This window comes from Euprymna scolopes, chromosome 11 (genome assembly GCF_053919585.1).
Source record: "Euprymna scolopes isolate OS-2025 chromosome 11, ASM5391958v1, whole genome shotgun sequence".
In the NCBI taxonomy this organism is placed as follows: domain Eukaryota; kingdom Metazoa; phylum Mollusca; class Cephalopoda; order Sepiida; family Sepiolidae; genus Euprymna; species Euprymna scolopes.
In genome coordinates, this window is record NC_136492.1 from 105,178,822 (window position 1) to 105,203,904 (window position 25,083).

The 25,083-nt window shown below is 34.4% G+C and overlaps 1 protein-coding gene across 1 annotated transcript in view; it reads left to right on the top strand.

Annotated features, from left to right (window-relative positions):
- The window catches only part of LOC145288030 (uncharacterized), a 60,009-nt gene extending 39,996 nt beyond the window's left edge, over positions 1 to 20,013 (top strand). The window contains exons 7-11 of the mRNA XM_080136042.1: positions 1,047 to 1,747; positions 13,686 to 13,817; positions 15,228 to 15,443; positions 16,373 to 16,452; positions 19,801 to 20,013. Coding sequence (XP_079992168.1) covers positions 1,047 to 1,747; positions 13,686 to 13,817; positions 15,228 to 15,443; positions 16,373 to 16,452; positions 19,801 to 19,926 — 1,255 coding nt within the window. The 3' untranslated portion in view covers positions 19,927 to 20,013. The remainder of the gene's footprint in view (positions 1 to 1,046; positions 1,748 to 13,685; positions 13,818 to 15,227; positions 15,444 to 16,372; positions 16,453 to 19,800) is intronic.
- The last annotated feature ends 5,070 nt before the right edge of the window (positions 20,014 to 25,083 follow it).

The window sequence follows — 25,083 nt, forward strand, 5'->3', positions numbered from 1 at the left end:
GAGACATCGACTAAGACGTCAGATTTTCTTTCACTTTCTTTTCCGCCTTCGCGTCATGGGTTCGGGCCTGCCTGCCTACGACCACTTTTTTTTTAACATCTCTCTTCACCTTGGCTGATTCCCTTCCCATGTTACTGCCATTTTTGGAAAATTAAGATTTAAATAAGAACAAATGGAAGCAATTAAAAGAACAGTTTTAGGCATCGGAAAATCGACACAAATTTTTCCGAGACCAATTATGATGCCCTCAAAAGTTCTGATTTTTTTTTTCGATTTCAGATTCTGATTCTGATTAATCGTCTTAACACTAATATCTAAATACTAGCAGATGTAACTGTAACATTAAATTCCTTCAAAAAATAAATGAAAAAAAAAAAAATGAAAAGAAACTGAGACATGTGCATGCAAATATGTTTTTTTCTGAATAGATCACTTCTTGGAAGTTTTAAAAAAAATATACTTGAACTGATATTGAAACCAAAACCTAAAGACAGTGAGTCAAGTATGATAACCATTAAGCCAACTTGCCATGATCTTTAAAAAGTGTTTTCAAACCTACTTATTCTTAACATACAGAAGCTGTCATATGAATGATTCATGCATGCGCAAGCATGAAACAGTTGACAAATAACTAAAAGTTTTATGACCCTCAAGTACCAATTTTTCAATTTTTACCCCTTAGTAGCCCTTTTTTCTGTATGGAAACTGATTAAAAAGTTTTCCACATGTCTGATTATTCTATATACCAAATTGGAAGTTTGTAGATCAAATATTTGTTGAGTATATAGGTTGAGAAGTGTCATCACACACATTCTTACTTTTATAGATATATTGATGATTTTTTTATAATTTTTATAGATATATTGATGATTTTTTTATAATTTTTATAGATATATTGATGATTTTTTTATAATTTTTATAGATATATTGATGATTTTTTTTAATTTTTATAGATATATTGATGATTTTTTTTTTTTTTAATTTTATAGATATATTGATTATTTTTTAAAAAAATTTTATAGATATATTGATGATTTTTTTTTTAGGAAATCTGCTAAAGTTGCCAGAGTGCACTTAATGGTTCATCATGATTCTTTGCCAAAATATGCGAAATTGAATGCTGGGAAAAAACCTATGCACATCAGATTTGACAGCGATGATGAAAGTGAGGGCGAATTTATGGACACTGCTAATAATTCTGCTGTTAAAACACCTACAAAGTTTGTGCATTTAAAAAGCAAAACATTAAAGAAAGTAAAGAATTTCCTTGATTCAATTGAAGCTGTCACAGAAGAGCCAACAACCAAAGACCTTTTCACAGAGGAAATGGATAGTGAAAATGGCAACCACATTATGGATCAAAACACTGAGTCTTTTGAAAGAGTTTGTGAAAAAGATGGAGATGTGGATAGTAGTGACAACAAAATTTGCATCAATGATAATAATGATACTGTATTAACTTGTGATAGTAACTCCACTCTAAAACCTGACGACAACTTGGAAGGGTTAACAACTGATATTATTTGTGACTCCGTTCAGGATGATTCCGTTAGTGCCAGTGGAGATCAGGTTTTGGATTCCAGATGTTGGAAAACCAAAACCAAAAAGAAATGGAATAGTTCTAGATCCAAGACTAAGGTTGCTGAATTGCCTGCAGAGATTCTGAAGGACAGAACTTTAACGAAATACTGGGCACAGAGGTTCCGACTTTTTTCCAAATTTGATGAAGGAATTAAAATTGATACTGGTAAGATTGTTTTGTATATTATTCAATTATTACATCATATGTCAAAAGAAAAAATCGACCTGGATTTGTTATTTTATTTTTAAAAACTTTTAAAATTTATTATTTGTTTTTTACATGTGTTGGATTAATTCTAGTTACTTCCCCTTATTAATTTTATGTGCTCAGAGTTACTTCCCTTTATTTTTTTTTTTTACAGAAAATTTATTGACGCTTGTTCAGAATCTTCCTCTACCTTACCCCATGAAAAAAATAAAAAAGAAAGATCTGTATGATGTACGTTCCTGTGATGAAAAGGAAATATCCTACACCAAAAGTCATGTAAATTGGTCAAGCAGTTTTCTTTTATAAAGAGAATCATTTTAAGTGAATTTGAATTTTTCCAATGCCCGATTCTCTCCATGTTATGACTTTCTCAAGTCTTGTAAAAGTTTTAATTATTTGGAGTTATCTCCTTTATTCCTTCAAACTGTTTTCAAGATGACATCATCAAAGCATCGTTTGTAGTTTAGATATAAAATTTGATTTTGGTCTCCCGATTTATCAGAGAGGGACTTATCTTGTTTTCCCGACTGCTGGAAAACCGCCTCTGTGGTACCAGTCTTCAAGAATTCTGGTGAAAGAACTGACCCACTAAATTATCGCCCCATTAGCCTTCTCCCGCTTTTCGCCAAAATATTTGAGTCCTTAGTTAATCAAGCCCTAGTCCAGCACCTAACAGCTGCTAAACTCCTGACTGACAAACAATATGGATTCAGGCAAGCCCGTTCAACAGCAGATATCTTAACTGTAGTTTCTGAACGTATATACCGTTCATTGGATAAAACAGGGGAGGGTAGAGCGGTGGCCCTCGATATATCTAAGGCTTTTGACAGGGTATGGCACGATGGTCTTCTAAGGAAAATTAGATCATATGGAATCACTGGAAGAATTCATAATGTAATTAAATCCTTCTTAAGTAATAGAAAAATCAAAGTTGTCCTCAACGGTCGTACATCCAAATAATACGACATAAATGCAGGAGTACCTCAGGGGTCTATCCTTGGACCTCTATTATTCCTGATATTCATAAACGACCTCCCTGATAAAATTGTTTCGGAGATGGGTATATTTGCCGATGACACCACTCTCTATAACAGATATGAGGGGAAAGCAAATGAACACATATCCAAGGAAATGGCAGAAACACTAGAGGATAACCTCCAATCCGTAGTGGAATGGGGACAAAAATGGTTGGTCACATTCAATGCTGCTAAGACTAAGCTTGTTTCCTTCAATAACTACAAGAAACCTTCTCTACCACCAATAGCAATGGCCAAGAACACATTACCTGAAAGTACTTCTTTTAAACTCCTCGGCCTAACGTTTACAGGGAATATGAACTGGAATAGATACATTGAGAGCATTGCCAAGGCTGCTGCAAGGAAGGTTGGCTCCCTCTACCGTGCCAGAAAACTACTTACGCCTGACAGTATCCTATACCTCTATAAGGCAACCATTCGCCCATGTATGGAGTACTGTTGTCACATCTGGGCTGGTGCATCTGCTTCTTGTCTCTCGCTCCTGGACAGGGTTCAAAAGAGAGTCGCCAACCTGATAGATCCTGAACTGTCATCTAGGCTTCAGCCTCTGTCCCATCGACGAGATGTTGCATCCCTCTGCCTGTTCTACAAATACTTCAATGGTGAATGCTCTGACGAACTGCAAACACTTGTACCTCCCCGACGTAACTACCCCTGACAAACCCGACAAGCTACTAAGTCTCATCCCTTTACAGTAGAGATCCCTAGGTGCAAGAAAGCCTTTTACTCCAATAGTTTCTTCCCCAGAACTGCGGGTCTTTGGAACTCCCGTCCGGGATTCTGCTTTCCCAACTGCAATGATATGCAGAAGTTCAAGTGTAATGTTAACAAACATCTTTCTACTCATCTCCTTTCATAATGACCCCGCTAATTAAGTCCCTGATAGTAGCCCCCTGCTTCAAAGTGGCACTGTGCCTTGTTTGGGGTGAAAAAAAAAAATGTTTTTAGTGGCGTCCGTTAATCCGGACTATTGCCAGATAACTGTCTGTTTAGTTTTGGTCTCCCGATTTATCAGAGAGGGACCTATGTTTTCAGTGGCATCCATGCGTCCGATAGTCCGGACTATTGCCAGATAACTGTCTGTTTAGTTTTTCCTGAAATTTTGCCACAAATTGTATTTCATTAAATAGATATACACATAATTCACAGTAAAAAAAATTTTTTACAAAAATTCCCATTGCGCCCCCAGGGGCTCAAAAGTAGTCAAAAATGCCTCAAAATGGCCAAAAATGACACATTTTGCCCCATAACTTTTGATCCATCCATCAGATTTTTTTTTAAACTTGGCCAAAATGTGGAGCCCATTGTTCTTAATATAAATCCAATATGGGTGACCTTGGCAAAATTCTGGTTCGCATCCCCGGGGACTTTCAGTGCTAAACACGCCCCTTTTTGTGGCTCTTTTTTGATATTTCTCAACAAAAACTTCATATGTCTGACTATATAGTGTTTTTTAACAGTGGTCAACTCAAATATACATGTGTTAAAGCCTGAAACTGCACCGTTATCCATTTACACTGGGATTCAGCATCCCCAGGGGCTCAAAAGAGGTCAAAAATGCCCCAAAATGGCCAAAAATTAAAGTTCTTGCCCCATAGCGTTTGATCCATCCATTAGATTTTCCTGAAACTTTGCCAAAATGTGGAGGTCATTGTTCTTAATATAAATTCAGTATGGGTGACCCTGGCAAAATTCTGGTTCGCATTCCTCTGGGACTTTTACGGCTCTTTTGGAGCTCTTTTTTCATATTACTCAAGAACTTGATATGTATGTCTCTATAGTAGTTTTCCATGGTGCTGAATTCAAATATACATGTCTTAAGGCATGAAACTGCATCATTTGACCATTTTCACTGGGATTCGGCATTCCCAGGAGCTCAAAAAGGGTCACAAATGCCCGAAAATTGCAAAAAATGATATTTTTTATCCCATAACTTTTGCCCATCCATTAGATTTTTCTGAAACTTAGCGAAAATATGTAACGTTGGTCCTTCACATTTCTCACATTCATCATTTGTTCATTATTTTTTGTGACGTCATCTCACATGCAGCACCAGAGAGGACCACGGTTTTTTCTTATTTAAAACTAAAACTACTTGATCAATTTATGTGATCTTTGATGTACGATATTATCTTTCCATCTCAGGTACGAGTATCATACATATTTTTGTTTTTAATATGATGGGGGAGGATTCTGGAGAAGCATCATAGACAGACAACTTAGATAAAAAAAAAAGACATGTTGACATCTAATACGCTCCATAGAAAAAACATGTTTCTTAAGAATGTTTGATCCAGTGCATTCCATACCACTTTTATTTAGGGATGTTGGCAACTTTCATCAACACTTGTGCTCTCTTGACATCCTGGCAAGCAGCAAAATCCAACCTCTTTACTGTAGAGATCGCTAGATGCTGGAAAACCTTCTACTCTAATAGTTTCTTTCCTCAAATGGCTAGACTTTACAATTCTCTCCTGGTTTCCTGCTTCTCTGACTGTAATAACCTGCAGAAGTTTTAAGTGTAATGTGAACAGACATCTTGCTGCTCAACTTCCTACATAGTGTCCCTGTAGATATTGTCCTAAACATCCAACTGACATTGTGCCTTGTTTGAGGTGAATGAGTAAAATAAAAAAAATGTCAACCTCCTGATACCAACAGCAGAATCAGCAAGGTCATGTGATTAAATGGTTAATGACACTGACTGAGAACCTGTGAACATTGAATGTATATTTCTTAGTTTTATGTTCGATTTCACTAAAATTTTTACTTTATGTAAATTGAAAGGAGATTTTCTAAGGGAGACAATTTTTTAAATTTCACTGATCTTCCTTTTATAAATTTTAATTGAAAAATCTTTGGAGACAATTTGATAAAATGGACCACCAGATTTTTATCAGCTATTTCAACATTTTGTATCCAACATTTACGCTAATAAAAGTAAAATAAATTCATATAAATCAAACTTTTTAACCAACTTGATTCTACTGCTGTTGTTGGCCATCATCTAATTAATTTATTTCACATGAATCAGTGGCCCTAGGATACGTTTTTTTTTCAGGTTACAATGTGGAATATGATGTTTTTTTCTGCTCCTGGTTACTGTATTTGCCTCGCCTTGCGGTGTTATTTATAATGTTATTTGATTATATACATGTGTATCATATACTGTACTGTATTTTGTCACTAATTTTTAATGCCGTATCCCAGGGTTCTACTGTAATTATTGTTGACATTCATTTCCTAGATGTCTTTCTAGTTAGAATTCTTTCTAGAAAGACATCAGGTACCTACGAGAGGAACGATATGAAGGTTGCCAACATCCCTAAATAAAAGTGTTTCTGTGGTAAAATTTATGTAGAATGCATGAAACAAGAAATGGTACTATTTATGTGTTTCAGACAGTTATCCTCATCTTTGTTATTGCTATGTTTACAATTTTTCAGCCATTGTATTTTCTGGCCTTCTTTAAAATTTTTTTTACTCATATTTACCCCAAGCAAGACATATTGCCACTTGAATGTAAGAAGCTTAAGCTTTTAGAATCATTAACTAAAGAACTTGTTGCTATGGGAGATAAATGTGTGTGTGTGTGTGTTTTGTTTTTGTTTTTTGTTTTTTTATGCTGAAAGGTTAGTGAAAATAATTACTTGCATATCACTAACCTTAGATCTGAGTGGTAAGCTCTGCTAATAAAAACTTTTTTTTAAACCTACCACTTACCCTGAGTAGCAACGCCCTTTAAAAAACCTTCCTTAACCCTACCACTAATCTTAAGTGTGTGTGGCAACTCTTCCCAAACAAAAACCACGTATAAAAACAAATAAACCCAATGTTCTAAAAAAAAATGCACAAAATTTATCTCTTATAGCAAAAAAAAAACAAACTTTTTTTTAAGGCTGACTGGGATAGCTTCTGTACATTTATATCTGATCTACCTCTGCATTCCATGTTTAAAAAGGATGTGTCCTCTATAGTATTAGACCTGACGGAATGGTTAATTGTAGGTATTGACCATTTCATACCCTCTAAAAAGTTTCAACAAAAACCTAACAGCCAGCCATGGTTCTCTCCAGAATGTGCTGCTGCCATTGCGCACAGAAATCACTTTTTCCACTGCTTCAAACGTAATAGATGTATGGAAACTAAAGCCGCTTTCAGGACTGCCAGCAACCATTGTAAGAAAGTAATAAAGAACGCAAGAGAGTTGTATGCTCAATCTGTTAAGTCCAAAGTAGCTGAGCAGCGGCTTGGTTCCCACCAGTTTTGGCAAATAGCAAACAGAATCCTGAACAGAAGCGTGTGCTCAATCCCAACTATTATCAATGGACCTGAGGTAATCTCGTCAGCATCAGACAAAGCCAAACTCTTTGTCAAGAACTTTGCAGCTAATTCTACCCTTTGCGACCAAGGCCGCCAACCCCCAATATTTCCTCCTGTATCAGAAAACACGCTATGTGATATACGTATATCTGTACGTGATGTTGCCAAGCTAATCAAAAACCTTGATTCGAGTAAAGCAACTGGCCCTGACGGTATTCCAATTATAGTACTCAAAAAACTTCACCCTGAACTAGCGCCCATACTTACAAAACTGTTTAAACGTTGTCTTAAGGAGAATAGTTTCCCATCTCCCTGGAAAATTTCATCAGTATGCCCTGTATTTAAGAATTCAGGTGATCGCTCATCCCCCTCTCAGTACAGGCCAATAAGTCTCCTGTGCGTCATGAGTAAGTTGCTAGAATCTGTGTTAAATACAGAAGTAATCAACCATTTCAACTAGCAATACACATGAAAAAATTGAAATAGCTTGAAATATTTCAATATTGGTATGCATAGAAAGAGCTTGATGAGCTAAGAAAGAATCTTTTTAAATTTTTTAAATCTGATTAAAATTAAGGAAGTTATGGCTATTTTTGTGCCTCACACGTTTAGATATTTTTCCCTCTTTAAGACCATATGCGTTTCGTCACATTTTTTACACTACTTTTTCAGTAAAACTGTCATATCTTTGTTAAAACACAAGACTAAGAAATGAAATTTACCATATAAGTGTATTTTTGTACAAGGAATCAGAATATGCAACTGAAAATCTCCCAAAGTTTATGGTTTCCAAATAATCTGCAGTAAATGTGCATAAATATGCAGCAATTCATTAAAAATGCCATGTATCCATAAACAGAAAAGAAGTTGGAGAACTCAAAGTTGAATTGTAATGTGCTTTATGTACAAAAAACTTAAATCTAAACATAAGACCATTTTAAAAATGAATATATTGCAATATTTCTTTGGTATTATTGTAGATTAACACCTTCTGTTTAACCCCACTCTACTCCTTCTGACCACCCCTATAAAATGTGATTCTACCTTTTTAGGAAATTATGTATAAAATGCCATGAAAAACTTTAATGAAAGATAAACAAATTATTTTAGAATTGAATGTAAAATAATTTCCTAATATAGGTCATTCTAGCATTTTAGGGCAGTTAACTGTTTTTTTTTTCTATGGGAAAATATGCATGCTTTTTTTTTTTTTTTTTTTAAGATGATTATGTGTAGTTTTAAGAGGGTTTCTATGCAATGAGAATATGGGGAGAGTTGCCATTCGGACTTTGAATTAATTGTAGGGGCTAAGGAAAATTATGTGTGAACATACTGAAAACTTGACAGAGACAAAGCTAACAAAAACAATATTAGAGGGGGGAGCGGTTAGTTTCACAAAAATTTAATGTAAAATAATTCACCATTTCCTGGCCATTCTAGCATTTTAGGACAGTTAAGCAATTTATTTTTATGTGTATTTTTCTTTAAGGAAGGATCTATTTTTTGTTTGTTTGTTTTAGATGCTTGTATGTGGTTTACAGAGGTATTTTATGGGGGGGGGGCTTGCCACTCGAACTTAGTGTTATTGTTAGGGTTAAAGAGTGTTTTAGGAATACGAACCGTTACTTCATTTTTGTTTTGTTGTCCTAACTGCAAAATGCCGTTTCCATTTCAAATAAATATTTTACAGAAAGTTATATATATATATATATATATATATATATATATATATATATATATATATATATATGTGTGTGTGTGTGTGTGTGTGTGTGTGTGTGTATTCGACAGGTAAATAAGTCAGCAAATGTTATATTTAGTTTTAATTTAATAAGAAACTGCGTTGCGAAATTTCAAAGAAAATTCCATAAATTTGTTGATTTCTATTTTCGAGGTTGAAGGTGTTAATTCCATAGGCCGTTTATACTACGCTGGAGCAGGTTGTAAAAATATCTTTCGCTTAATAAGTAGAAAAAAAAATAGCGAAATAAAAAGCTTCCTAATTGTAGTTTGATGTGTTTTCTTTTAAAATTTCAAGAATATTGATATAGATTTTGAGGGTTTGTATTACTATACACATAGATTCGAAAAAGTTGTTAAAAAAACAAATATATAACAAATAAATGTTATCAAAAGCAAGTTACTTTTCTACCTAACTGGATAATTTTTTAGTGTTTTTATTTAATGTAACATGTTTATTCAGCTTGAAAACAGTGTTTACCGATGTTTTGGAAAATTTAAAATGGCGCCCGACTCTTGAAACGGTAAGTTTGTGGAAAAGAGTTAAAAATAAAAAAGTAGACAAAATACTGCTAGAAACTCGCTCAATATATGTTACTGTGACATAGGCTGACATATATTCGGTGAGTTTTTAACAGTATTTTGTATAGTTTTTTTTATTTTTAACTCCTTTTCTCAAACTTACCGTGTCAAAGAGAGTCCGGCCGGGCGCCATTTTTAATTTTCCAATACATCGGTAAACACTGTACGTTTTTCGAGTTGAATAAACATGTTACATTAAATAAAAACACTAGAAAATTATCCAGTTAGGTAGAAAAGTAACTTATCTTGCCTTTGATAACATTTATTTGTTATATATTTGTTTTTTGACAACTTTTTCGAATCTATGTATAAACGAGATTTTGATACTTATTTTGATTTTGAAAAAAAAAACATTTGTGGCTGTTCGCAGTAAAACATTGTTTTAATTCACTGTTCAAAACTAATTTAAAGAATAAAAGTGCATGCAAGCTATATATCTACAAAAGTTTATTTTGTTTTTTTAACCATGTTTTTAAATTTGACGAGAAATGTGAGAAATTGCAACAGATTCATAATGCCGAATTGGTTGGGATTGTTGTTATTATACATTCTGAAAACCAAATAGTTCTTAACTAATGTTATTCTGATAACAAAATAGCTCTAATTAAAACATATAAGAACATTTATATTCATATTTTCATGTTTTTCTTAATTCGTTCTTGAATAAAAATTAAAGAACGCGTGTTGTTTACACTGTGCTATGGCTGATTCTAGTAATACTAACTTCATTTGACCAAATTCGAGAAATAGAACCAATTTTTTTTTTCGGGTATGTCCTTTTAAATTATCAATTACCGCGGTCCTACGCAACATAAAATAATACTTTTAATTGATAAAGGTAGTAAAAAGATTGATTTACTTACTACTGGGTGTCCGAAGAATTTTTTTTTCAAAATGTTCGATACTCGTCATATTAAAGTCTTATTTTTAACACAACAAAAAAAGAAATGGTCAAAAATATTTCGGACACTTGACAGTATTAAGATTAACACCTCTACTGATTGGTTCCCAAATTTCATGACGAAATTCTTCATACAATCACGGTACGGACCTTTAGAAAACAGGGAGGGTCATTACAAAACCTTACCGAAAACGCCATTTTATGACGTTCATATTTTTATCAATTTATTTGCTTAAAACTCTTAAAATATATAATGTACATTCACATTTTATTAATTCATTTGAAAGTATATTCATTTCCGAACAAAACAGTAGTAATTTGAAGACTTGAAGTGCTTTGGTTTGAAAAATATGGCTATTTTAGTAGAACTACCTTGAAATCTGTGATTATCCAAAGCGTTTTTTCGTCAGTGTGTATTACTATTTCAACAAAAATAACCTTCTCAGTGACACTCAATATGGTTTCCATTCTGCTAGATCTACAGCAGATGTGCTTTAAGTTATATCGCATAGGATTAGCAAATCTCTCGACAGTGGCAATCTTTCTAGGGCAATTACTCTTGACATATCTAAAGCCTTTGATAGGGTATGGCATAAAGGTTTACTTCATAAGATCGCTAGCTATGGTATAGCTGGAAAAGTCTTCTCAATTATTAAATCATTTCTTTCTGATAGGTTCATAAGAGTAGTAGTTGAGGGGCAAAAATCAGAAGCTCACAGTATTAATGCCGGTGTCCCTCAGGGGTCCATCCTGGGCCCAACTCTTTTCCTGATCTACATTAATGAGCTTCCAAATCACATCCTTACATCATTTGTAGACATTTATGCTGACGACACTACCATTTATGGTAGCACATCTAAGACAGTAAACGACCAAGTTCTCTCCAATTCTCTCTCCTCTGATCTTGAGCACGTAGTACAGTGGGGAAAGGAGTGGCTGGTTACTTTTAATGCATCTAAAACCAAGCTACTCTCTTTACATCATCAACATTCTGATCCACATCTGGCATCAATTGAAATGAATGGCTTTTGTCTTCAGGAGGCCTCAAGTTTTGACAAGCTTCTTGGCTTGACCATTACTCCTGATCTTAAATGGAACACGTACATCAAATCTGTTGCCAAGGCCGCTGGAAAAATGGTGGGATCTTTCTATCGATCCAGTAAATATCTCACTGCTGATGCTATTCTCTATCTATATAAGAGCCAGGTACGTCCAAGGATGGAATACTGTTGCCACATCTGGGCAGGAGCTGCTAGAAAGGACTTGTCCTGCCTTGATAGAGTTCAAAATAGACTTCGTAGCTTCGTAGGAGATGTCCTTTTCTCCTCCTTGCAACCTCTATCTCACAGAAGAGATGTTGCGAGTTTGTCTCTGATGTATCATTATTTTCATGGAAAGTGTTCGACTGAGCTTCAATCTATGGTCCTCCCTCGCCAAACTTTCACATGAAACACTCGTCTAGCTGTAAACACTATCAATAATTCCCCCCACTCTATATCTGTGCCTAAACCTAAACGTAGATTCCATGAAAAAAGCTTCTTTCTTAGAACTGCACGCCTGTGGAATTGTCTTCCATTTTCCTGCTTTCCGGCTGACTACAATATGGTTGTGTTCAAGTCTAACGTAAATAAGTTCTTGATGAGCCGTTCCATATAAGTTATCAAATTTACCAAATTTTCATTACTAATGATTACTATATTGTCCAATTTCTACTGTACACTCTTTAACCCTTATCCTTGAGTGGCCTCTTGGCCTTGATAATGTGGTGATGCCTATGTAAAAAAAAAAAAAAAAAAAAAAAACTGTCCTAAAACACTAGAATTGCCAGGAAATAATTTTACATTAAATTTATATACAAAACTAATCCTCCACTTTGAATTATAAAAGAATTTTTTCAAAGTGTTCTCATATAATCGTCTAAAAAAAAAGAGCCAAATCTCATTTATTAAAGAGTTGGGTCATGAAGGATGTTAATCTATAATATGTATTGATTGATATGTTTTAACTTAATTTTTGCTTTTAAATTTGTTAAATTTCATAAAAATTAGCTTTTTGTGTGAAAAAAGTTCCAAGTACCTTTTATAGAAATACAGAAGAAAAAAAAAATACATGGTTGTTAGCAAGAGAAACCTCCTCCAAGTGCATGTGTGTGAGGGGTTATAGGAAAACCTTCTTTAACAAATGTCTTCTACCTTCCCCTACCGACATTGTGAATCGTTTGAAGTATGGCGTTTGGCAAAGCAGGGGAAATCAAGCTAAGATGGAAAGAGAAAGAGAGGGAAAAAATAGGAAAATAGAAAGATAAAACAAGAGAAAGGAAAGGAAATATAAATAAGATTGAACTAAACGACAAAAAAAAAGAAAACATAAGGATATAAATCTGTAGCAATTTGTCAGTGTACATAAAAAAATAGAAAGCCTTTTCTGATTTACACAAAAAGTCAAATTCTATCAAAAAGCAGAGATCTCACATTGCTGCTAAGTGTTGAAAAGATTTATGATGCAGGTAGGGAACTTAGGTGACATTTTTTTATTTTTTTTTTTTTGCTTGGGAGTCACCACTTATCAAAGTCTGAAGGTCACTCGAGGATAAGGATTAATGAATGTAAGGTGGTAGTGTAGTCATTGTTAAGAGTGTAAATGGAGTAGAATTTGATTATTTATGATTATTTAGCAAGAATTTGTTTACATTAGATTTGAAGGCTATCATGTTGCATTCAACCAGGAAGCAGGACAGCAGAACAGTGTTCCACAGGTGGCCAGTTCTGGGAAAGAAGCTTTGTTCATGGAATCTGCATTTAGATTTAGGAACAGATAGAGATTGGGGGAAATCATATATACTGGCTGTAGCTAGTCGAGTGCTATTTGTTTAAGTTTGGCAAGAGGGGGAACCATAGATTAGAGTTCACTTGAGCACTTGCCATGAAAATAGCGATAGATTTGTTTTTATCAAAGAACGACTTCCTGCTATATGTTGTTTTTCTCTTAATTTTTACTTTTTTTTCGCTGGAACTGATTGGAACTATGTAAGAAAACCATGCAAAAAAAATCAGAAAAATTTACCTGTCATCAGCTCAATTACTCTAATGAGTATCTTATTTGTAAATGTTCCCTTTTTTGTTTGTTTGTTTATTTACCAAAACTGATAATAATTGAACATTTTTCAAATTATTTAAAATGTATTTCACCCACAAACCCCAGGTTGGGAAATTAATTTTTTATTGCCGTATTTTTTCTGTTGTATTGACTACTCACATTGCTGCTATTAGTTGTGGTAAACGTCTGAACATGTAAAACTACTTTTGTCTTGCAGAAGGTTGGTTTTCTGTATCGCCCGAACGAATTGCTGAGCACGTTGCAGAGAGATGCCGTTGCGATGTTATTGTTGATGGGTTCTGTGGTGTCGGTGGAAACACTATCCAATTTGCCTATACCTGTGCACATGGTAAGTTTGTTTTCGCCTTTCTTTGCAGATACTTCCTTACAAGATTTAGCAATACTATCCTCAATTCCTTTAAGGGTGTGAGATTCACCTAATGGATATCATCTCAGACTATGGAATCGACTATGCCAAATTCAAATCTAATCTATTGTATTCAATAATCTTGGGATCTATAAGTTGCTGAAGCAGTATCTATTAACCAATTTGTGTAAAAGATGTGCAAGACAATGAAGATGGGATGAGAACTCTGATGTGGAGAAAGAATATTTGCATGGTGAAACTATTGATGTGAGGGTGAAGCTAATATGATTGACAGAACTAACAGTAAATGGGATACATTCAGGGAAATTCTGTTATTACTAACCAGCAGAGTGTTACCACAGTAAACCAAAGGAAGAGTCTATCTGGTATGCAGTGGAAGTGAAACCTGGCCATTGAGAGTTGAAAACGTGTTGCATGGAGAGAAATGATATGAGAATGGTACGATGGATGTGTATAGTGTGAGTCTTAAAAACAAGTTTATTTCTGATGATCTCAGAGGAAAATTAAATCTGGACAGCTTCGGGATATGTGTGCAGAAGAATAGATTTTGATGGTATAGTCATGCTAAAAGAAATTATGAGTTCTTGGGTTAGTAGATGTAGAACAGTTCAGGAAGCATGTTCAGTTCACTGGGGAAGGCCAAGGAAAACATGGGAGAAGTGATAAAAATGGACCCAAGGATAAAATAAAGATTTGGACACAGATAGGTTTCTTTGAAAGTACATTTTTTTAAAGATATCTAATGCATCCAAACATGTAAAATGGAGATTAAACTAAATATGATGAAATCCAAATTATTTTTTTCATTTAGTAAATATTAAACGATCTGTGACCATAAAAATAGAAAAAATGGTAATGTCTTTATATTCTATTATTATCTTTTTTTGATTATAGAATCGTTGTATGTAAGTTTCTCCCATGTATTATTTTACTCTATTAATATTACTATTATATATTGTCAACTTGGTAGATTATGCTTTGTGTTAAACAATTATTTTACAAGAGGAAATTCACACTTCATTTACGGCTGCATATTTTTCGTTCATTATTATTGCTCTCACCATTACTATCCATTTTGAAGAACTTACAGATAAGAGATTTCATAGTCTCGTATTTGTTCAACTACTTAAGTACTATTTCCAAACTGCCTTCTCTCTCAACCAATCAGTCTTGCCAACTCCTCTTCCTCATTCTAACATTATTTTCAATCTATTTCTTAATTAAAACTAATTCTTAGTGTATTTATTGCAGTTATATTGTTTGCTTTTAAATGCTTGCTTTGTTCTCTATTTAATAATTCTTCCTTCAATCATATCTGATCTGTCATTTTTTGCCACCGTTTTTCCATTAATTCTTTACTTTGTTTTATAGTGATTGCTATCGACATTGATCCAATTAAGGTGGAGTATGCCCGACACAATGCCCGAGTGTACGGGGTAGAAGATCGTATTGAATTTATTGTTGGTGACTATATGAACATCGTACCTCAACTGAAAGCAGTGGATGTTGTATTCCTCTGTCCACCCTGGGGTGGACCAGATTACCTAAAAGCCAAAATATTTGATCTTGAAAAGATGGAATTTAAGGCATATCCTTTTATAATCGACGTATAATTTGTTGTTCACATAAGAAATCAAAATTAAGTGTGTATATTTTTAATATATTTAATTAATTATTCAATTATTTATTATCATGAAAAATCTTTCAGCTTTTAGATTCGAATTGTATATTATCTGTTTGTATGCATGTGTATAAAAAAAGACAAAAGAAATTGTTTTTCCTTTTGTTTTTTGTTTTACTCATCTTGTTTCCACAGCATTTCATTGTATGATACATTGTGTAATTTGTCCGCATATGTATATATTGTTCGCTCCTCTGGCTCTTGGATCGAGCTCTCAAAAGAAAATCACCACATTCCACTAGTTAAAGGCATTGCTCATTAGGTAAAAATAATTAAAGCTCTCTGGCAACTAAGAATGTTGCTTGCATTCAACAGGTACTGGACGATAACATTAAGGTTAGAAGCACCAGCTGTCAGTTCAGCAGCTGAGTCTCAATCCTGGCTTAAGGACAGCAGTAAAGTAAATTGCACGTGCTAATGCAGTCATACATTGGTTAGAAGCTCTGTTGTGTCCAGCTATTGTGTTGGTAGTAGATAGGGCAAAGATTCACCCAGTTTAAAAAGAAGGTGGATACAAACGTCCAATGGATTTAAGATAAGATCTTTTATATAAATGAAAGGCGTAATGATTATAGATTTATAATTAGTAAAAGTTGATTGGATAGATAATTATTATATATTCTATATTATATATTCTTACTGATGGAATAAAAAATAAATAACTTATGCATATTAATATGTACATATTTCATTGAATTGATTAGCTCTTTGAAATCTTGATCAAGATGATAAAGAAACAAAATCAAAATAAAAAATAAAAAAAATTCCTTTCATTCTGAATGAAATTATAAACGAATTATTCTATAATTACAATGCATTTCTCCTTAACTTGATACTTCCAGTATATTTTCTGTTGCACGAAAAATAACCCAAAACATTGCCTTCTGTGTACCTCGAAACACAAGCGCTGAACAGGTGAGTCTTTTTTTTTTTTATCCATGTTTACAGTGTTAATGGATGCCATGTACAGGGTACACACACTTATTTAATATATATCTCTATATAAAATTAGGTATTTATATATGTTTATAAATTTTTATGTACAGGATTAATTTCTAAACTAATTAACTGATCATTATGAATTTTGGAACATAGTAATGCTTAGTTAAATTTAGTTTGATGCAAAGGGTGAAATTTTAACAGGCATCAATTAGTAAACATTCCCTAAATTTCAGTTTCTTTGAAGCATTTTAAAGTATTTTTAGGAGCATGATATCGGCATAACTTCTATTTTTAAAATTCTAATCAGATTTGAATTAAACTTGGTCCGTATATTGAATAGTAGTGAAGTGACGCCGATGAAACAATTACAATAATTACACATATTCATATTTATAACACATAGGAGATGATTATAAAGAGAGGCATAGATAGTCTTTTAACTCATATGAGATTCATTATTTATGAAGAAGGATTCAGTTACATTTTATGGAAGGAAGGTTTTTCATACAAAGTTCTTTTACAAATACGATAGACAAAATCGCATTACCTTTCAGGTTGAAAGTTGACAAATGACGATGAAGACTTATAAATATGATCTTTATTCCATTCAGCAAGAATTCAATTGACTTGCTGATTTCTACATTGCCTTTCTTCCCTTTCTTTCACATCCGAAAGGGGCTTAGCAACTCCACAACTCGACCCTGACTGATCTGTCTCTACTCTTCTCTGGCTGAACTGATCTCAAATCCTGTTTATTGAAGATATTGAATCTATGTTTCTTTGTGACATCAGAAACAATGCCCAACCATGTGATTCCTCACGTGGTTTTTAGCAAAACAAAGACATTCCTTAATTTAGATTATCCAATATCTGACCTACTACTTGTATTATTATTTATTTATTTCTAAACACAATGGTCAATTCACTAAATTCCTGAGATTGCATTATGTATTCACTTTTAACTTTTGAATACTGGGTTCAATTCTAACCTTTTCCTTATAATAAATATTATTTTTAATCCTATTTACATTTTTCTTTACTGGGGTCTGTCCTCTTCCATATATAACAGATATTAGACACTAATTAAGTAAGATTCGCTGAATCTCAAGTTTTTAAAGATCTTTTTACGCCTTTTCTATAATAAAAATCATGTAATGGATTTTGATCAAAATTTGAATAAGAATTCCAGACATTAGGTTCAGTATTACTATATCTTGATTTTAATCTTTGTAAGTGGCGTAAAATTGTTCTGTTCAGGTAATTCATTTTATGTAACTTGGCATGAGTTTCCTCTGATTAATACATAACATTTACTAAGCAGTCATCACTTATCAAGGCCCAAAGGCAACTTAAGGATAAGAGTTAATGAGTGTCACGTGGCCAGTGAGACAACACCATGATGATTGGTAGTTTTGTAAATTGGGTAGAAATTGATAGACAGGAAGTTGTTTGCATTTGATTTGAAAACGACCATGTTATAGTCAGCTGGAAAGTAGACCCACAATATTGTTGCACAGAGAAGCAGTTCTAGGAGAGAAACCTTGTTCATGGAATTTTCATTTAGTTTTAGATATAGATAGAGAGTAATAGAAATTAATGACAGTAGTTGTAGCTAGATGAGTGTTGTGAATGTTGTAAGGAAGGGAAGCATAGATTAAAGATCAGTTGACGAAAATACTTATTTTCATGGCAGTTGCTCAACTAATCTTTAGCTATGCCTCTCTTCCCTAAAACATTCACAACAAACACTCATCTAGCTTCAACCACAGTCAACAATTTCCATTACTCTCTATTTATGCCTAAAACTAAACGAAAATAAGTGAAAGAAAAATGAATTATGTCACTGCAAACAAGGAAAAAAAAAAACAAATCAGGGGACACCAAAGATTTTTTTTAATAATATTTTCTTTTAAATATTTTTTAAAAACATATCATCTTTTAGTTCTTGAGTCTGGATCAGAGATGTGTAGAAATTGTCTGGAATGCATTTGGCTCAAGTAGTGTTCAACCGACCTGAACCATTTTCAAGGATGAATAAATAAAGTTTCATACGAAGGTGTAACAAAAAGAAATCATTTGCATTAATGGTGGTTAATTTGAATTTAATCTATTTTCAAAACAAAAATGCAGAAAAAAGTTTATAATTTACATACTCCTCATGGAACGAAGATGCCATGTTCCAAAAATCACTTAAATTGATCAAGTATTTTTATTTTTAACTTAGAAAATCAAATTTTATGTCGAAACGGGATGTTATGTTTTAATCTGCCATGTTTTATAAATAAGGGAGAGACAATTCAATTCGAATTATTGTGATCAAAATCAGCCTTATAATGGCTACAATTTACTCTTAAGATTGCTGAAAGAAATTATTTTCTATATTAAAAAAAAAATACTTTATCAATTTACATGATTTTTAGAATATGACAACTTCGTTCCATATTAGGTACATATATCATAAAAAAATTTTCTGCGATTTAGTTTTTTTAAATATAGGTTTAATTCTGATTAAGTACTGCATTGATATATATATATATTTTTTCTTTTCAACAATATATTTGACAAAATTATAAAGAATTGATTTCCTTGTTATTTGGTAAGAGAATCATCACCACTTCACAGCTGTGTCTTGCCAGTTTGAAAAGTTAAACTCTGATATTAATCGCACTTAAGAAACTTATCTTTTTTTTAATTTTTACACATCAGGAAGTTTGGTTATAGTCAGCTAACATACTTCCTAATTTCTGCTATAGCGATACCGGAAGCAATGACAAGACAAATTAGTTCCTTCACTTTTATTGTTCTTCAGTATTTCTATTGTGAAAGCGATTTATTGAAATAAAATATAAGAAAAGGACATTATTGAAAAATATACAATAAAAATTAACAAAACTATGCAGATAAAAATAACACAATTAGTCTTTATTTGCACTTGTAATAACAAAATTAAAAAGCAAAACTTTTTATTTAATTTGAAATTTTATAAGAAATATGTTTATGAAATTATAAAATAAGTTTTTTATTTATTTATTTTTTTTTTTAAAATACGTTTTTGTTTGAATTTATATAATAAATATATATTTATGAATGTATAAAATAAAATTATTGAAATCAAAATAATAAATATGATATATAACAGATATATGCGTGAGAGAAAAAAGTGAAGAAACTGATTTCTCATCATCACCGCTTCCGGTAGCACTATGCCGGAAATTAGGAAGTATGTTAGCTGACTATAATCGACAGTTCTGCTTTTGCTATTGATAAAATTAGATCAATACAAACTTTTTTTTTTTTTTTTTTTTTTTTTTTTTTTTACAGCTCAGCAGTTTGGCTGCCCCTCACGGATATGTAGAAGTCGAGCAGAATATTCTCAACAACAAACTGAAAACGGTAACAGCTTACTATGGAGAACTTGTCCTGGATGGCAAAAAGCAAGAATCATAAGACGTCCATTCATTCTGAGATTTTCTCTTCTGTTGAGGTGTTTCAGTCAATTCATTATTGCTAATAAATCATAACTTTGCTTTTTTATGACAATCTTTTTTTTTTTTTATTTGGCTCATCCAAATGTTAACTCTTAGACTCTAAGATTTTTTTTTACGAGGGAGTTACTACTTATAAAGACCTGAAGGCCACTCGAGGATAAGGGTTAATGAATGTAAGGTTAGTAATCATAATTGGTGTAGATTGAGTAGAATTTGGATTATTTAAGGAGACAGCTCAACAAGAACTTGTTTACATTAGACTTGAAGGCTACCATATTGTAATCAGCCAAGAAGCAGGCCAATGGAACAGTGTTCAAAATCCGCACAAATTTTTTAATGTTTCTTTTTCTGTTAACTGGAAAGAATTTTCTATAAAATAATTTTAGATGAGAAACTAGGTTCTCTAGAGTGCAATGTAGAATAACATATATTTTGGACTAAGTTACTGCATGGAGGCATGTGAATCTTCCCCCCCCCCCCTCGGAGCGATTTCATGGATTTCGATGACAATAAAAATGTAGATGTGCAAAATATTCGTTGATCATCATTCAATCCCTGGCAACATCGGGTCTCTCTGCTAGTGTGTGTATATATATATATATATATATATATATAAAATAAAACTATCCATTCACCTGAAATCACTTTTTTCTTCACCCTATTCCCTCTGCTTCACTTTTTGTTATCAAGTAAGATCTTTGACTTACTTGTAGTTTCATCAAATACTTTTGCAGGCAAAATCCGATCCCGCATTTTGCTAAATCCTACCCTCTGATGAGAAGGAAAGTATTTCTTCGAAACTCCGCGGATTAAGGACTATCCACTTATTTAATGTTTCTTTTTCAAATTAAATATGTTTTTAACTCTTTTTCAAAGTGTTTTTTTAACATGTTTTATTAACTATTTGCTCTTATATATATATATTTTTTTTTTCTTATCATTTTTTCTCATGTTTTCCTTCGCCTACCCCTGTTACCTGAATTGTTCAACATCTACTCCATTCATCCTCTCAATATGGCCATATCACCAAAGTCTCCTGTTCTGAATACATATTCCTGTGTTGTCCAAATTTAATCTTCCTCTGAGCTTTTCAGAGCTAAGCCTGTCTTTAAGACTTACATTACACATGCATAGGACAACTGCCCTACCATTTATCCCCATCCAACTTATGTCCTCAACCTTCACAATCCAGATTTCACTTTGATACACCACACAGTATACATACGCTGCATACACATGCCTGATAAACTCTTCTCTTAGTTGACAATGGTAATGCTATGCTGGTTAGTAGACAGATATCCTCTGAACTTATTCCATCTGTTTATTATTTGGATTATTCGCACTACTGTACTCATTCTAGGTGTTATTCTCACAGCATTTTGGCCAATGTAACCTAGAGCCTTCTTCACATGTATTTTGACAATGGCGATTATAGATGAATGGTGAAAAGAGATGACTCCATTCTCTTTTCATTTTTAGAAACATCATACATTTCGAGTTCTACGATGTTGGTTTGTTGGAAAAAAAGAAAGAAAAGAAAATCAGTTTTTCCACCATTCACCAATTAGAGCCATTGTCAAGATACATTTTAAGATTGGAGATTACATTTGCCAAAACGTTGTAAGAATAACATCCAAGATGAAAACAATAGTTCAAACAATCCAAATAACACTTATTATAAATCTTTATCTCAAAAATTTATAAACATTATTCCTAATTCTTGTGTCTTGCAATCACACTAGCACCTGCTACTGTACTGGTGAATCAATAAAAACAGTCATGAAAATCGTAAACAACTCCGAAAACATTACAATTAACAGGATCAACCCAAACAAAACTAAATCATATCTATTCTGCTAAGCAAAATGATCTTTGGACAAAAATAAAAAATGACCAGATAAATGAAATCCTGTTGCACGCTTGAAAAACATAGTAAAACAGAATAGTAACAGTTGTTCTGCTCAGAAGATATGTTGAGAAATTATCGGTGAAATTTGAAGAATATGGGAAAATCAAACCAAAAAAGAGAGACTAGTAGCCGATGCACCAGCCCAGATGTGACAGCAATACTCCATACATGGGCGAATGGTTGCCTTATAGAGGTACAGGATACTTTCGGGTGTTAGTAGTTTTCTAGCACGGTAGAGAGAGCCTACCTTCCTTGCAGCGGCCCTGGCAATGCCCTCGATGTAATTGTTCCAACTCATGTTTCCTGTGAATGTTAGGCCAAGGAGCTTGAAAGACGTACTCTCAGATAAAGAGTCATTGGCCATTGCTATAGGTGGTAGAGAAGGTTTCTTGTAATTATTGAATGAAACCAGTTTAGTCTTGGCTGCATTGAACGTGACCATCCATTTTTGTCCCCATTCCACTACTGATTGGAGGCCATCCTCTTGTGTTTCTGCCATTACTTTAGATATATGTTTATTTGTTTTCCTGTCGTGCCTGCTATAGAGTGTGGTGTCATCAGCATATATACCCATCTCAGAGGCAATTTTGTCGGGGAGGTCATTTATGAATATCAGGAACAGTAGAGCTCCAAGGATAGATCCCTGGGGCACTCCCGCATTTATATCATTGTTTAGATGTACGACTGTCGAAGACAACCTGGATTTTTCTCTTATCTAAGAAGGATTTAATTATGTTAAGTATTCTACCAGTGATACCGTATGATCTAATCTTCCTGAGGAGACCCTCACGCCATACCCTGTCAAAAGCCTTAGATATATCTAGAGCTACCGCTCTGCCCTCTCCCGCTTTGTCCAGTGAATGGTATATGCGTTCAGAGATTACAGTGAGGATGTCTGCTGTGGAACGGGCTTGTCTAAATCCATATTGTTGGTCGGTCAGAAGTTTAGCATCTGTAAGGTTCTGGACTAGAGCATGGTTAATTAAGGTCTCAAATATTTTGGCAAAAAGTGGGAGGAGGCTAATAGAGCGATAATTTAATGGGTCAGTTCTTTCGCCAGAATTCTTGAATACTGGTACAACAGAAGCAGTTTTCCAACAGCCCGGAAAGCAAGATTCATTAAGGTATTTGTTGTAGAGTTTGGAGAGAACTGAAGCTACTTCGGTTGAGCACTTTTTTAATAGCACAGCTGGGATGAGATCGGGTCCACATGCTTTTGAAGTGTCAAGGTTTTTATGATAGCATGCACCTGAGCAGGGGTGATTTTTAGATCGTCTAGCGTGGCGTCTGTCTGCAAAGGAAAGTCAGGTAGGGGGTGGTTGGAGGGGTCCAGTGTGGAGTTTGAGGCAAACCGACTGGCAAGCATATTAGCCTTCTCGGTTGCTGAGCAAACAACCTCATGATTGTTGGTTAGTGGGGAATTGTTGATTGCCCATTTTTTACTACACTGTTGTAGATTTTCCAGAAGTCACAAGTTCCTAATTTTTGTGCTTCGATGCGTTTTTTAGTGGTTTCAGTAAATTCTCTTAGCTGTCGCTATTTCTTTCTTAATGTTATTTCTAGCTTCTATATACTTCTGTCTGAACTGGACTTATGTCGGTTAAATCTGCGGTATGCATGCTGCCTTTGAGCAATGGCAGTTGCGCAAGTAGAAGTAAACCATTGGGGAGAGTGGGGTTTGCTATAAAATTTCTGCATGGGAACATGTGCTTCAATTGCCGTTTTGAACTATTCAGTGGTCTCATTTGCGCACTGTTCAGCAGGAAGAGAAAAAATATTTTCCCATGGGGCATCTCTGATAAGATCTCTGATGGCTTCCCAGTCAGCCTTTTTATAATATCTCGTTTTGAGCACTGCCTCTTCAATTTTGGGTGTAGAGTTTAGAGCGATTTCGACCATTATCACTGCATGATCAGCGTTCCCAAGTGGGCTGTCAGCATTTGTTATACAATCCTCGGGAACTGTAGTCAGAAACAGATCTAGAAGTGATGCATGTTGTTCTTGCTGGTCAGGGAAACGGGTTGGAAACGTAACCATTTGTGATAGGGAGTGAGATATAGAGAAGCTATGTGTTGTGCTGCCTGCTGCATCTGTGTAAGTAGAGAATCCAAGCCAGTTTTTGTGATGGACATTAAAGTCACCAAATATATGTACTTGTGCGCTAGTGTCGAGGGATAGTGCTGTGTCTATGCTGTCAGAGACTTTGTTTATTATGGTGCAGTCCTGAGTCGAGGGAGAGCGGTAGAGAAAATAAAAGTAGCTAATGTTATGTTGCATGTTTAGTCTAAAGCACATAAAGGCTTGATTATCCGATTCTAGGTTTGTTTCTCTAGTCAAGGGGAGGGTGTTACGAATGTAAACTCCAAGTCCGTGCATATGTCTGTCAGAGTCCTTCCGGCAGAGTAGGAGATAGCCAGACATGTTAAAGTAGTTAGAGGGGATGGAGGAGTGTAGGCTAGTCTCACTTAGCACTAAGATATCCGGAGTATTTGTTAGGAGAAATGCTTCAACATCAGCTAAATTAGTTCTAAGCCCACGGATGTTCGTGAATGTAAGCCTCAAGGGAGGAGGCAAACCTGGTTTAAGCTTATTTTTTTATTGTACTGTCATCATGTTTTTAAAGAGTTTTAGTTAGGTAAGGGGGAGCTGAACAAGAGGTTATGCAGAGTATCAGACATGCAACACAAGTAGACCATCAGCTGACCTTTCTTTAACTAGGACTGTGGCCTCAGGAAAGCCCATCAGGGATGAGTGCAGGGTCCCTTTCCATGCGCAACATGGCACTACAAACATCCCGATATTATACAACTGTTGATGGAGCAGCCGCTCTAAGCACTACCAAAGAGTTAGGGCTCCTGTACTACCAGTCGGAAACAGCAGCCAAGAACTGTCAATCCGGTACCCTCAACCCATCAGAAGGTCAACCCAATCTAATTGCACAGGCATATGTGGTACTCAAGCACTTCCAAGTGCCCAGTTTTGAGGGGTGGGATGTGTCGGGAGTGGGGAAAACGGCGTTCATAGCCCTAGACAAGAAACAAGATCTACCACTGAGTGTTTTTGTCAAATCACTGTGATAGCATCTCTGCGCCTGACTAATAGGCAAAGGAGTATGGAAGCCGGGCGATAGACAGAGCCTATCTACTCCTTAAGCAGTTTAGGTTTGCAGACCGGTAATTTGTTTGAGTCACCAGCTCTAGGAAGGTT